This window comes from Ammodytes marinus, assembly GCF_949987685.1.
Source record: "Ammodytes marinus genome assembly, chromosome: 16".
NCBI lineage: Eukaryota > Metazoa > Chordata > Actinopteri > Uranoscopiformes > Ammodytidae > Ammodytes > Ammodytes marinus.
In genome coordinates, this window is record NC_137220.1 from 23,369,106 (window position 1) to 23,382,781 (window position 13,676).

At 42.2% G+C, this 13,676-nt stretch overlaps 4 protein-coding genes across 4 annotated transcripts; 3 read left to right on the forward strand and 1 right to left on the reverse strand.

Annotated features, from left to right (window-relative positions):
* Positions 1-148: 148 nt before the first annotated feature.
* rnf151 (ring finger protein 151) lies at positions 149-2,197 on the forward strand (the record flags this gene model as incomplete). Its single annotated transcript, XM_080044611.1, has 4 exons — positions 149-159; positions 719-913; positions 1,025-1,121; positions 1,727-2,197. The coding sequence occupies 4 exons, from the start codon at positions 149-151 to the stop codon at positions 2,195-2,197; spliced, it is 774 nt and encodes a 257-aa protein (XP_079900737.1).
* A 510-nt stretch (positions 2,198-2,707) lies between these two features.
* rps2 (ribosomal protein S2) lies at positions 2,708-4,976 on the forward strand. Its single transcript, XM_080043223.1, has 7 exons — positions 2,708-2,743; positions 3,037-3,216; positions 3,299-3,388; positions 3,817-3,924; positions 4,028-4,361; positions 4,612-4,703; positions 4,851-4,976. Exons 2-7 carry the CDS (start codon positions 3,040-3,042, stop codon positions 4,926-4,928), a joined length of 879 nt encoding a protein of 292 aa, XP_079899349.1. The 5' UTR covers positions 2,708-2,743; positions 3,037-3,039; the 3' UTR covers positions 4,929-4,976.
* A 741-nt stretch (positions 4,977-5,717) lies between these two features.
* On the reverse strand, positions 5,718-8,833 carry ndufb10 (NADH:ubiquinone oxidoreductase subunit B10). The gene is made up of 4 exons (XM_080043248.1): positions 8,618-8,833; positions 8,172-8,310; positions 6,240-6,379; positions 5,718-5,853 (listed from the first exon to the last, which is right to left on the reverse strand). Exons 1-4 carry the CDS (start codon positions 8,763-8,765, stop codon positions 5,771-5,773), a joined length of 510 nt encoding a protein of 169 aa, XP_079899374.1. The 5' UTR covers positions 8,766-8,833; the 3' UTR covers positions 5,718-5,770.
* An 850-nt stretch (positions 8,834-9,683) lies between these two features.
* LOC307262297 (large ribosomal subunit protein uL3-like) lies at positions 9,684-13,620 on the forward strand (the record flags this gene model as incomplete). Its single annotated transcript, XM_080043131.1, has 10 exons — positions 9,684-9,749; positions 10,381-10,573; positions 10,854-11,022; positions 11,117-11,252; positions 11,938-12,124; positions 12,232-12,392; positions 12,516-12,617; positions 12,990-13,085; positions 13,281-13,400; positions 13,515-13,620. 10 exons carry the CDS (start codon positions 9,684-9,686, stop codon positions 13,566-13,568), a joined length of 1,284 nt encoding a protein of 427 aa, XP_079899257.1. The 3' UTR covers positions 13,569-13,620.
* Positions 13,621-13,676: the final 56 nt, after the last annotated feature.

Below are 13,676 nucleotides of genomic sequence, written 5' to 3' on the forward strand. Positions count from 1 at the left end.
TAATTTACTGTTTCCACACACGTGCAAGCACGCGGTCCCCTCCTTCATGTTTTGTCAGGAATGTTCATGTGTGTTGTATTGATAACGAGGGTGTGAGTTCTGCGTGTGACATGTGAGAGGAGCGATATGGAGTAAACCAGCATCAGGGATGGAAAAACGGTGAGCACAGGAGATTGTCATGGTGAGTAGGCTACACAACAGCGTTTGTTTGTTGTTGTTGTTTTTGTTGTTGTTGTTTTGTTTTATCTACATTTTATTTCTCGGTTTGCTCGTGCCGGTTAGATTGTAAACAAACTGCTTTCACAATATCTTTGGTTAAGATTTGGTTTCGGACGTATGCTCTCCCTTAGAATAGTCTTGTTTGAGTGTCATGGTCTTTTCTCTAAGCATATTCAATATTTGAATGAACAAACAATGCAATCAATAAGTGTTGTCATATCTGAAGATGTTGTAATTATCTAATGTTTTATAGGGGAAAATAAGAGTTTTGGCAGATGGTTTTAACCTGCTTTTTGTTTTAATCAGTCATATGACTTTCCAGAACAATACTGTTTTGTCATCTCTTGCCTTTATGTTTTGGACAGGTTGTAGGGATCAGGTAGAGAAAAAACTCACTTTCTGGTACATGGGAGTTCAGTGTGTTAATCACCTTAGCTGACACTACTTTGCCCTTTTATGTCTCACTGAAATATGCAATAATGATAACCCCTAAATAAAGTGATGTTTCTATTGGCTACATCCAGGCCGACCCAGAGGCGTCGACACAGAGCGGGGGTTATGATGTGGAGGTGTTTGTGGACACACCAGACTATGATCTGATCTGCACCATATGCCAGGGCGTCCTCAGGTGTCCAGTAAGAGCGGCATGCCACCACATCTTCTGCAAGAAATGCATCCTGCAATGGCTAAAGAGGTATAGGCTACTACTGAACCTAACATGGATCAATGCCAATACCGTTAGTTTGTTATTAATGCCTTGTGCACATTGATGAACTGTACTAACTGGTATGTTCCCTCTAAACAGGAAGGAGACATGCCCCTGCTGCAGGAAACCTGTCAACCCCAGCTTGATTTTTGTCATGTTCAAGCTGAGCAAATCTATCGGGCGCATGAAGATCAAGGTAGGCTATGTTATAATCATCAAGGGATGAAAGAGGTTTATAGAAAATATGTCGGCACTCATTTTAGTAGGTGAGTAAAAGAGTAAATTACTATCCCGGGTACGGGGACAGTAAAGCAGGCCACTGTAGATTTTTGCCCTGGGTTTTTATCTGGCCCTGTGAACTGGTGGGTGTTCCCATGTGTTCTTAAAGTGAAGATGTCACTGTAGCCCTTTAATTGAGGAATACCTGTAATTATTTGGGATAAACTACCATTCATTATTTCATTATAAAATATTATATCGATTATTTTTTCAATTCATTTATTAATCAATTGGTCCATTAAATTTCAGAAAATAGTGAAAGGGGACATGTAAAATTGTCTTGTTTTGTCTTATACAGTGGTTTTGTCTCAGCACTTGACCAAAACTCAAAGATTTTATTAAACCAGGAAAAGCATTCTCAAAATTATGAGGCTGGAAGCCTTTTTTATTCTACCATAGGCCTATGTCTTTTGTATATTCTTTTCACATAGGAAACATAAATGAATACTTCCTCCACTGTTTGTATTCTCACATCTTGTCAACAAACCATCATTTGAAACATATTTCTCTTTATTCTTCCAGTGTAAAAATGAGATCCGTGGTTGTACGGAGACCTTCCCCCTCGCCGAGCAGTTCTGCCACAGCATGAGCTGCCTGTACGAGCTCATTCCCTGTCCGTACCAGGGCTGCCGGGCGCAGCTCCTCCGCAGGGACCTGGACACCCACGCTCGACACTGTGAACACTGGCGTCAGCCCTGCCACATGGGCTGTGGGACCATACTCTCCCACCGCACCCAGCCTCAACACAACTGCTACAAGCAACTGAGGCAGGAGTACGAAGCCCGACAGAGGAACCACAGGGCCATCGCCACAGCCCTGCAGAGGAAGATGAGGAGAATGCAGAGCACCATGGCCCACATGAAGAGGCAGATAGGGCTGATCTGTGAGAGCCTGGAGGTCATGGAGGACCTGCATGAGGTAGAGGAGGAGGACCTGGGAGAGAGCAGCGCTAGCTCCAGTGGGATGCCAAGCGGCAACAACAGCCACTGCTGAGGGACGGGTCACTTACCAAATGCATGTGTTTACTTCTTGGAAGGTGTGTGTTTTTGATTATGTTTTGATTAAAATGAGTGAATATGTAACAATGTTTGAATGCTGTAGTTTTATCAATTTTGTAAATAAAGCTTTTTGAAATGACACGTTGATCCTGATCTTCAATCGAGAGGCAGAGGCCTGCATACAGAATAAATCAATCAAATCTATACAATATATTACAATGTATTTAGGACTCCCAACAGACAGTTGTTCTATTGCAAAGCTCATAGTAATGGAGCTTTTATGTTATTTCCTTGTTTTTATATATACATATCTTTTTTAAAGCTCAAATGTATCATGAAAATATTAAATAAAATTGATAATTTATACCAACCTCTCTAACTCCAATCAGCTCATGTCTGAAAGAGCTGCCGCTAGGGGCAGTAGCATGGACCTATAAAATAGTCAAGAGTTCTTCCTCTTACATGAACTATCGCGATAACAACTCCATATAAATTGCCACGAGACTTCTGCTCGGTCTTCTTCCTGTTATACATAGATCACGTAAGTCAGACGCTGCTGTGCACACCCCGACTTAAATCTTCTTTTATCTCACACATCACCCTGCCAAACACATTGAGACCACATTAAATAATGCAAGCGGATATGTGCATCTAAAATACTGTTCGTATTTTTGAGGACTATGAGGCGGAATTGGAGATATTTGTAAATAAAAAATGTGTAACATGGCGGCGGTGCTCGTGTTGTGTGAGCTAAACGGAATGGCTAGCTCTCCAAATAAAGCGCTCTATAACGTAAACAATGATTGACATATTAATGTGTATTTTGTCCTGTAGCAAATGGCGGACGACGCCGGTGGTAGAGGAGGTTTTCGTGGAGGTTTCGGCGGCGGCGGCGGAGGCGGCGACCGTGGAGGTTTCGGCGGTGGCGACCGTGGCCGCGGACGGGGTCGTGGACGCGGTAGAGGCCGTGGCAGGGGCCGCGGTGCTCGTGGCGGCAAGTCCGAGGACAAGGAGGTATGTTTCAGAATAACAAGGGTTTAAAATGTAATTGTTCTTAATAGCAAGAACAGTCTAACTGGTATTTGTTTTGTGGTAGTGGGTGCCGGTCACCAAGCTGGGACGCCTGGTTAAGGACATGAAGATCAAGTCCCTGGAGGAGATCTACCTGTACTCTCTGCCCATCAAAGTGAGTAGTGTGCCATTATCACGTCAGAATATTATAGTTATATGCACATTATGTAAAGAGAATGGACCTGATTTGCAAAATCCTCAATGTATATAGCTCTTAAGATGGTGGCTTAAAATTGCATATCTTGTGCTTAATGTATAACGAGGATAAATATGAATGTTTATGTTCATTGGCTCACTTCCCGAATTAACTAATGAATGGGGTTTTGTAGATTTTTTTCTATTAATGGGAAATGGAACTAAACTGAGGTATTCAAATATGTTTTCATTTGAGATTATTAACATAGTGGATGGATTTAGTATTTGTGCACTTTCTAATGCTCCTGCACTAATGCCTACAGATGGCTCAACTTAAGGACCTTCATAATCAGAAAATTAATAGTTGTTTGTCTGAAAATGCTGAAAACTGGTTATTTTTACCTGCAGGAGTCTGAGATCATCGACTTCTTCCTGAGTTCTGGTTTGAAGGACGAGGTGCTGAAGATCATGCCTGTCCAGAAGCAGACCAGGGCTGGTCAGCGCACCAGGTTCAAGGTGAGTCATCATTTACAGTCATAATGGCATTACATATATTTCAGTTATCATTCCATGATGGGATAGTCCAGATGTGACGGTTGCGTTCTGGCTTTGTTCACAGGCCTTTGTTGCCATCGGTGACTACAATGGCCACGTTGGTCTGGGCGTGAAGTGCTCCAAAGAGGTGGCCACAGCCATCCGTGGGGCCATCATCCTGGCCAAGCTGTCCATCGTTCCCGTCAGGAGAGGTTATTGGGGTAACAAGATCGGCAAGCCCCACACCGTGCCCTGCAAGGTGACGGGCCGCTGCGGCTCTGTCCTGGTGCGTCTCATCCCCGCCCCCCGCGGTACTGGCATCGTGTCTGCTCCCGTGCCCAAGAAACTGCTCATGATGGCCGGTATCGACGATTGCTACACATCCGCCAGGGGCTGCACCGCCACCCTCGGCAACTTTGGTAAGGTTCTTCTGTCGTTGATGTGTCTTATCGGGTTTTCTCCTTCTGCTCTGCTCAGCTTCACCTCTGCTGTGGTGTTGTTGTCGTTTTCAGGAGAGACATTAATGAGTATTGTAATGCACGGCAGAAAGACTGTTTTAGTCGTCTCTTCTGTTCCCCTTTTCAATACTCAACATTTTATTCATAAGAATAGCTCTGTGCTTGGGACTTCCATGTGATGTATCTTATTATTTCTTTTATTTCCTCACAGCTAAGGCCACCTTTGATGCCATCTCAAAGACATACAGCTATCTGACCCCTGATCTGTGGAAGGAGACCGTCTTCACCAAGTCTCCCTACCAGGTACAGTACACTACACAATCTTTCATGATTTTATTTTTAGACATGGGGAATCTTATTTGGATTCTTAATTAGCTACTGCATACAATTTCCCTTTGGGAATGAGAAAAGTATCCATCTTCTAAAGAAACCTTTTTGTTCTTATTGCAGGAGTTCACTGACCATCTGGCCAAGACTCACACCAGGGTGTCTGTGGCGAGGAGCCAGGCAGATGCACCTCCCTCCTAAATGTTTTATACAGAGAATTGTTGAATAAACATTCTGATAAATCATTGACTGCTCTGTCTCTACTTGTGCTTAACCCAAAAGAAAAAGGTTGTTTGAAGAAAACTTCTATGTAGTGAGGGCATATTGTGACAATCTGGGAATAAATTCCTTACCACTAGTTTTCTTCACCAATGTTTTTGTAAAGTCATCTATCAACACCTTCGAAAGTTGATATTAAACTCCCTAGGAGAATCTGTTAGCTGCTGAAAGTTGGGGTACTTCATATAGTCCATAGGCTAGACCTGATTTAATTTCTGATTGTTTTAATGTGAGTAAACTGGCAAGTTGCCTAAGTTTTAAATGTTACCCTATTCACCTGCAGTGTCTTGCCATTACAATAGCCTACACTTTAAGGTGATGACCACTAAAAAGCTACTAATATAAAAAGTCTCACATCAATGTATAGAATATAAAATGGACTACCCCCAACTTTCAGCAGCTCTTACAGGTTTTCCTGGAGTTGAATTTCAACTTTACGATGTTTGACACCTTAACAAACAATTTAGATAGTGGCTAGGCAAAATTACTTTATAAAACTTAGAGCCGTTTCTATCAACACCCTCTATTTAAGAAATTTACCCACCATAATATGCTGATACAAGATCTATAAAGGTCATGCTCAGAAATCGCTTGATCCGATCCATTGCTACACAAAATTCCATAGTTTCATAAAACTAACAATCTAACAATGCAAGTCCATGCATGCTGACATACTGTATGGGAGAAAAATCACAGCAGGCACAATTTATCACATACACTTTATTTTACAATTATTACACAGGACAGATAGTAGGGTATTGATCTTAAACACCCTCAGTCCCCATCATACGAGCTTTCTGCTTCATTAGACATTTCCTCGCGCTGGCGTACGCTCCCAGGTCTCCATCTGGAAAGAGAAAGGTCATGAAATTTGTGGTCAAATAAAGTGACACAATTACCTTCATTGTCAAGTCTTTAAAATATACAATACTCCAAAACCAAAGGTGATGTCCAATTTCTATGAAAACAAATGCATGAAACCTTTTTGTTCTTCTCATACGTGATTTGATCACATGCATTTATATTGATAATCTCAGTTTTACAACAAATGCATGTTTTTCTGCATTTGTCCAACAAAGCACATTTCAAAAATGAACAGTAGATTTTGGGTAAACCACCTATTACTCTCTTGAAGCATTTCCCACATGTAGGATTCCTCAATGCTTCCACCTTTTCTTTCTAGTACAGCAGATAGCAGATGTCTGATCTCCAAACCACACACACACTACTTACAGCGTGCCTGGAAGTTCTTGGACACCTCGGCGAACTGCTCTATTTCTTTGGCGCAGTTCTGCACGTAGCTGGATCCTTCTCTCTGATGACAGGCCCGCAGACGCTCCTGGACCACCTTCACAATCTCCTGGTCCACTTTGCTGAGGGAGAAAACAACATTGAATGACACTCATTTCCGCAGAAAGGCTGAAAATACAACAGCATCTCTGGAGTGAGCTGTGGCACCCGGACCACTACAATTAATGTATGAAACCTCTATTGAGTCCTTATTAGAAAGGGCATTCATTTGTATGCATATTTAAGTCATTGTGGAAAAAATACACTACATGGTCAATAGTATGTGGACTTAGCTCATCTGGAAAGCTGTTCCACAAGATTGTGTAAACTAATTTGGGTGCAGATTTCCAGCTATTCAGCCACAAGAGTATCAATAAGTATAACCCTGATGGTAATGAGGCCTGAAGTTAAGTTAAGTTATCTTTTTTAGTCTATTTACAAGAAACCTGGGGGGCAAAGTGATTTTTTGGACATGGGGCTGTTGTAAAAGGTTGTTCACCAGAAATGATATCTAGGACCTTCAAGGATCACAACCTGGGTGGACAACCTGCTCAACTACCTGCTGGAAAGCTACAGAGGGCGGAAATAGAAAATCAGAACCATGGTTTAATGCGAGGGTAAAATTGAAATTTTTAACTTATAGATATCATCTTGAAACTTTGCCAGTTGATTACTGGCATTAAAACAATGATTTTTTGTATTGAGGTTTTTTTCAAAAATGTTGGAATATATATGCACATTTTGCATATTTCACAAATTATGCACACATTTGCATATCTTTAAAAACCAAAAATCTAGATATTGGCTAAAGCAAGAGTTGAAATCTTTATTGCATTTTGACTTTATATAAGTGTGTTAGTTCAATACAAAAAAATCATTGTTTTAATGCCAGTAATCAACTGGCAAAGTTTCAAGATGATATCTATAAGTTTAAAAAAAAAAGTTTTACCCTCGCATTAAACCATGGTTCCGATTTTCTATTTCCGCCCCCTGTAGCTTTCCAGCAGGTAGTTGACCAGGTTGTCCACCCAGGTTGTGACCCTTGAATGTCCTAGATATAATTTCTGGTGAACAACCTTTTACAACAGCCCATGTCTGTTTTCCAAAAAAAGAGGGTTTTGCCCCCTGGGTAAGAGGCACATAGAAACTTGTCCTTTCGCATATCCCCTCTCAAGTTACAACACTTAGGAAGGGGTCAGAGCACAGGGTCAGCCATAGTACAGTGCCCCTGGAGCAGTTTGGGTTTAATTGTCTTGCTCAAGAACACAATGATAGAGGTGGTTGGCAATGTAGAGGTTATACCAGCCACCACTTGTTTTACAAGTAACACCCTCCTGTCCGGTGCCGGGGATCGAACCATGGTTACTGGTGGGCCCCTCTTCCTAGGCCATCCTAAGGTGTTACCATACTATATATGGGTGTTTACATGTGTTTAAGGTGAGAGCTCTGAACAGGTCAGCCCAAGTGTTTCCATACCAAACTGGGAATTTCCCAGTAGAAGCACTACAAATAATAGGAATGCATTTAATATGTAAAACTATTAGCATCAATAAAACCGTTGTCAATAATAAGATAACAGCAATGCACTTTTTTTTTTGCTTTATATATGGGGCTATTGTCAGGCTGTCACAGAGTTGGAAGAACACAGTTCTTCAGATACATCACAGCCAACCAATGACAGCGACTCCCATTCTCAAATACTATCCTTTCCTTTCCTATAGTGTATGCTGTGTAAAACATCACAATTAGATTATTATACAGGATGCAGGAGTTGTGATCAATCTAATTCCCAATTTGTCAGAAATTGTCATTTCTGGGAGCCCACGCACTTGGTAATCCAGCCTGCATGTATATTTACGGTTTCTTATTACTTACTAGTCTCTCTTCCACTGCATCTCCGCCTCATAGTAGCAGACATAATCCCCCTCCTGGCACTCCGTCAGGTTGGGGACACGGCGGAACTTCTGGTGGTAGTAGACGATCTTGTTGTTAGCCCGAATGCTGTCGACAGCATCTAGACGATTGGTGGATAAAGAAGCGTTGTTATAATAAACCCAGGCAAAGCAATGCGGCTGTTCACAGATTTGGACAGGTCTGTGAATGACGCTAGTTAGCATAACACCTTGCTAAAGGCGCACAAGCTGCTAACTCAAACAAACAACAGTCATGTTATTGACTCGGTATGATACTGTGCATGGAAGCGATAGTGACACTCTAGTAATAAGGTTTAAATACACTAAAAATACGTCTACGAAGCACTCTATGGCTCCTGAAAGCCGTGTTGTTGTGTTAGCCCAGTTAGCTCTGTTAGCTTGGGTTACCTCTAAATGTGGTGACAGGAAGGTCCACGGAGTAATAGAAGAGTTTAGACAGGATCAGAGCCGGGTTCGGCAGCGCTGTCTGTTTGTCCACAGCCGGAGTCTGTCGAGGAGGCTCCGGGTACGCTCCCTTATCATAGTCTGCAGGCATTTTTGCCCTTTTTATCCACCTAGAATAAATTCGACCTCGACTGCTCTCCTTTCGGGCTGGCACATGCGCAGGAGATACAACAAGACGGCAAAGTAGAGGTCATTAATGCAAACACCTTTATGTTCTCTTAAAACTTTTCAACGTGAAATAATGTTTCGCAAAAATCATTTAAACGAAAGAGTATTGTTATTGATTATATTATATAGTGTTTTAAAACAAGAAGGGTCGAAGGGTAAAGGCCATAGGTAGAACTGTAATACCGTGGAAATGCAGCAGGTGGTGGTGCAGAACTAGCAACATGAAACCACTGGTGAACAGTCCTATACATTATGTTGATTAGGCCTATACAAAGTATAGCTTTATATAGGCCTATACTATTTTTTACTGAAAATGTGTAGATAGATAGATAGATAGATAGATAGATAGATAGATAGATAGATAGATAGATAGATAGATAGATAGATAGATAGATAGATAGATAGATAGATAGATAGATAGATTTTTTGAATTTTGCATTTATTACTATATGATGCTTTGGCAATATTGTTTCGTTACATTAATACCAATTAAGCCTGTGAAAAACACAAGATGCAACATGGGAAAGCCGAGCCAAGGCGTCTCAACAACAGGTTGATGTTGTGTAATAAAGACAGGGAAGAGACTGTATCTGTTCTAAAGTAGACCAGGTGGACACTGGCCCAATGACACATATTTCTTCTTCCTTTCTTGGCTATGTGGTTCCTGTCCACTGGGCCTAGTCCCCTCCACCTCAGGCCTCTGAGTTTACCACTCCCCCCCCCCACCCCCCTCTTCTGCAGTCAGAGCTTGGCAGAGCCTGCCTTGTTTGAAAGTGAATACGGCCCCTCGACGTGGGGTCAGATACAAATTTAGAGTCCTTGCGTGAGTATCATCTTATGCATGACCCTTACGTCGACACTGATCCCTCTTTCTTTCTACTCCTCGACGGGACAGAGTGCAGACATGGTCAGTGCTCCTCATATTTTTGCTTCTTTTCGACTATAAAGGACAAGTTATTCAGCAGGGTTTAACCTGTCTTTTGAATTCTACTTGTGTGAATTAGTCACTTTGTTTTTGCCACCGTGGTTTATGAAGATGAAGAGGATAAAGTATATTGTAAAAGTTATCTTGTAATGGCTGCCTTTGAGGAGACCACGTGGAACTCTGGAATGGGGTATTTCTATTTATGTGGTTTGTGTGTGTGCCTGCTATTTGAATCACATTAAATCTGACAAAGCAGTGAACGTAGAAAGCACAAACACATGGCAACACATGAAAACCAAGGGGACTTGACTCTTTGACAGTTTATTCTTTTGACATGCTTTTTCACTTTAGTACAACGTATAGAGGCCCTTAATAAAAGAGGATTTTCATATGTAAAGAATTTTTGGAAATTAGACCCACAGCCACACCTGTTGTTTAAAAGCAGGACAGACTATTACTTGTGTCGCTCTGAATACAGGAAAGGATTATTGTGTCTGTTCTTGATCTACTACCACAGTTATTAAATCGTGCTTACATTACCATGCAGTTGTCTGAATTGTATGTTAGTAAATAGTGTAATATTATGTGGTTTAATGTGCTTTTTTTATTTTAGTCCCACCGCAAATTCCACGCACCCCGCCATGGACACATGGGGTTCCTGCCCCGCAAGCGTAGCAAGAAGCACAGGGGCAAGGTGCGTACATGGCCCAAAGATGACCCCAGCCTACCTGTCCACCTAACTGCCTTCATGGGATACAAGGCTGGCATGACACACACACTGAGGGAGGTGCACCGCGTGGGACTCAGTATGTATACACTTGGACATCATAACGTGATTTACATCGTTACAGAATGTTAAGAGCTGAATGTTCTTGGTAGCTCAACCGGGTATTTTGTTCCGTCACTTGTGCTACTTATTGGGGTCCACCTTGGGTTATCTTCAGTTACTTTATTACCATGAAATCCACACATATCTTCTGTTGAACCTCCATGCTTAAGCAATGCTCAAGTAATTCATTGATCTTTGCTGTATACTAGCAGTTCAAATATCTCAGCAGATGAATATTTCCCATGTTTCTCCCACAGAGATGTCAAAGCGAGAGGAGGTAGAGGCGGTCACCGTCATAGACACTCCACCGATCATTGTGGTGGGTGTGGTGGGATACGTTGAGACCCCCCGCGGCATTCGTGCCCTCAAAACCATCTTCGCAGAGCATCTCAGCGACGAGTGCAAGCGCAGATTTTACAGAACCTGGTGCGTTGTTGTACAGTCTTTGGCAGCCCCACATACACTGTTGTTTTTCCGTATATGAACAGTATCTACATGGAGCCTTTTCTGGGTTTTTCAGGTACAAGAGCAAGAAGAAGGCCTTCACCAAGTACAGCAAGAAGTGGCAGGACGAATCAGGAAAGAAACAGCTGGACAAGGACTTTTCTACGATGAAGAAATACTGTTCAACGATCAGGGTTATCGTTCACTCCCAGGTTAGCCAGCCAGTTTGTTTGACAAACAGTTGTTGTCTTCAGTCGGACCACCATTGGTCTGACAACTGGCAGCCATTCAGCGCATGGTCTCTTGAGTCCACCCCTGCAGAAGGGCGTCAGAAGGGTGTCAGAGTTGTCCACCTGTCATCATGCAACGGAAAGTTGCCACCTCCCAAATTTCTCTGCTGCCAAGAGTCAATGAGCTCTGTCCATGGGAGGGGCAGAGGGGGAACCATGAGGGAGCCGTTTCAAATAGCAGTCTAAAAATAAAATTTAGGGCAGAACCTGGCTGCTCACCCAGACTTTGCCAAGAGGGAAAAAAAGCTTTTGAAGTATGCAGTGTAAAATATGAACATCAGCCAAGATGTCAAGTCTTAACAGAGTCGTTATGATCAGTCTTTCTTCCTAGGCAGGTTTCAAGCTTCAGAAGTGTGAATCCACATAAAATGTAACTTTAAATATCAGGGCTGTGGTATTAGCATGGTGTTATTAATACAAGTTCAAGCATGATCTCATTTAATACGCCTTATTATAAAAACACAGATCTAGGGATATCTTTAAAGGGTTGAAAGTTTTAAAAAAACTGATACTTTGGGGACTTTATTCCTGTAATGCAGAAAAAGGCAGTTCTAGCATTTCTTTTGGACTCCCTTCAGTCGAGGATAACGGGCTTCTCCATTTCCAGATGCGTTTGCTGGCCATAAAACAGAAAAAGGCCCACATCATGGAGGTGCAGCTCAATGGTGGAAGCACCTCGGACAAGGTGGACTGGGCCAAAGAACACCTGGAGCAGGCCGTGCCCATCTCTGCCGTCTTCTCACAGGATGAGATGATCGACGTCATTGGAGTCACCAAGGGTCACGGCTTTAAAGGTTGGAAACAATGCTCTGACTAGTTTCGCACGGTCTTACAAAATGAATGTCCTCAAGATGTATTATATTGTATGCAAGTACTTAGCCTTCGCTCTTTGTGCCAATAGGCGTGACAAGCCGCTGGGGAACAAAGAAGCTTCCCAGGAAAACTCACAAGGGTCTGAGGAAGGTGGCCTGTATTGGGGCCTGGCATCCATCCCGTGTGTCATACACCGTAGCTCGTGCTGGTCAGAAGGGTTATCACCACCGTACTGAGCTCAACAAGAAGGTGAACCAAGTGCCACTTCACCCACTATCATTCAACGTCACCTTCAACTGCCCTCAGGGAAATAAGCTTTTATTGAATAATTCATTAGCAATATAGGTTACCCATAATGCCATGTGTCCTCAGATCTACCGCATGGGAAAAGGTGTGCACATTCAGGATGGAAAGGTGATCCGAAACAACGCCTCCACTATCTACGACGCCAGCCAGAAGAGCATCAACCCCATGGTACTGCTATTTTTTTCTATGAAAAGATTATAATATACGCATAAAAGAAAGAAACAAATGGATTATCAAATCTACCAGGTTATTTAATGTCTGGTAACACTTTCAATGTATCCCACAGCTTAAGTATAATGTAAAGTATAATCACATCTGCACAAAACACTGTAGCATTGCATATGAGAATTATAATGCATTGGAATTATGAGTATGATAATGTTTCATAAATTCTCAAGATTTTGCATGACAACTTGTTGCCAATATACTATGATGCACTATATGTTGGGAAAAGGGGAAAGGACATTTCTTCTACTCCTTATTTTCTCTTCATTCCTTTTTTTTGATATAATTACATCTTCTGTTGTCGTGTCCCTGTAGGGAGGCTTCCCCCAGTACGGTGAAGTGAATAATGACTTTCTCATGGTGAAGGGCTGCGTGATCGGGACTACAAAACGTGTCCTCACCCTCCGAAAGGTACAGTTCGATTTCCAAAATATATATTTTTTTTTTATCTCTGCAGTATATCCGCGCATGTTTTCCTGTCTTTTAGTCTGAACATATCCAGCATTGAATGTACTCTCATGGTGCAAACATTAAGGCTCCTAGTACATGATATCAGGACATGTACATGTATGAGTATATCTTTGTGTGTTCCTCCTCCACCCCCAGTCTTTGCTCGTGCACACATCTCGCAAATCCAAGGAGAGCATCGAGATCAAGTTCATCGACACCACTTCCAAATTCGGCCATGGTCGTTTCCAGACTGCCCAGGAGAAGAGGGCATTCATGGTGAGTGTGCAAAAAATATACACAGCCTATAAATGGAAAATTCTCCAGTGTTGTTAATTAACACAATCCCTCATTCTACACAATGTTAACACTGAATTCTGGTTTTACCTGCAGGGGCCACTGAAGAAGGACGCCCTGAAGCAAAAGCCGGTGGTTGAAGAGGCCTGAAATAATCTCTCATAACTCAATTCTCATACAATTAAAATACAGAGTTTTCAAATACACTGTGTGTTGTTTTTGTTTCCATATACATTGGTGATCGCAATCCGGTTGTGT

Coding starts and splice junctions, on each gene's coding strand:
- rps2 (XM_080043223.1), top strand. CDS start 3,040: ATGGCGGACGACGCCGGTGGTAGAGGAGGTTTTCGTGGAGGTTTCGGC. Junction 3,925..4,027: donor GTCAGCGCACCAGGTTCAAG/GTGAGTCATCAT, acceptor CTTTGTTCACAG/GCCTTTGTTGCCATCGGTGA. Junction 4,704..4,850: donor TCACCAAGTCTCCCTACCAG/GTACAGTACACT, acceptor TTCTTATTGCAG/GAGTTCACTGACCATCTGGC.
- ndufb10 (XM_080043248.1), bottom strand. CDS start 8,765: ATGCCTGCAGACTATGATAAGGGAGCGTACCCGGAGCCTCCTCGACAG. Junction 8,311..8,617: donor TCCTGTCACCACATTTAGAG/GTAACCCAAGCT, acceptor CCAATCGTCTAG/ATGCTGTCGACAGCATTCGG. Junction 5,854..6,239: donor CAAGAACTTCCAGGCACGCT/GTAAGTAGTGTG, acceptor TTCTCTTTCCAG/ATGGAGACCTGGGAGCGTAC.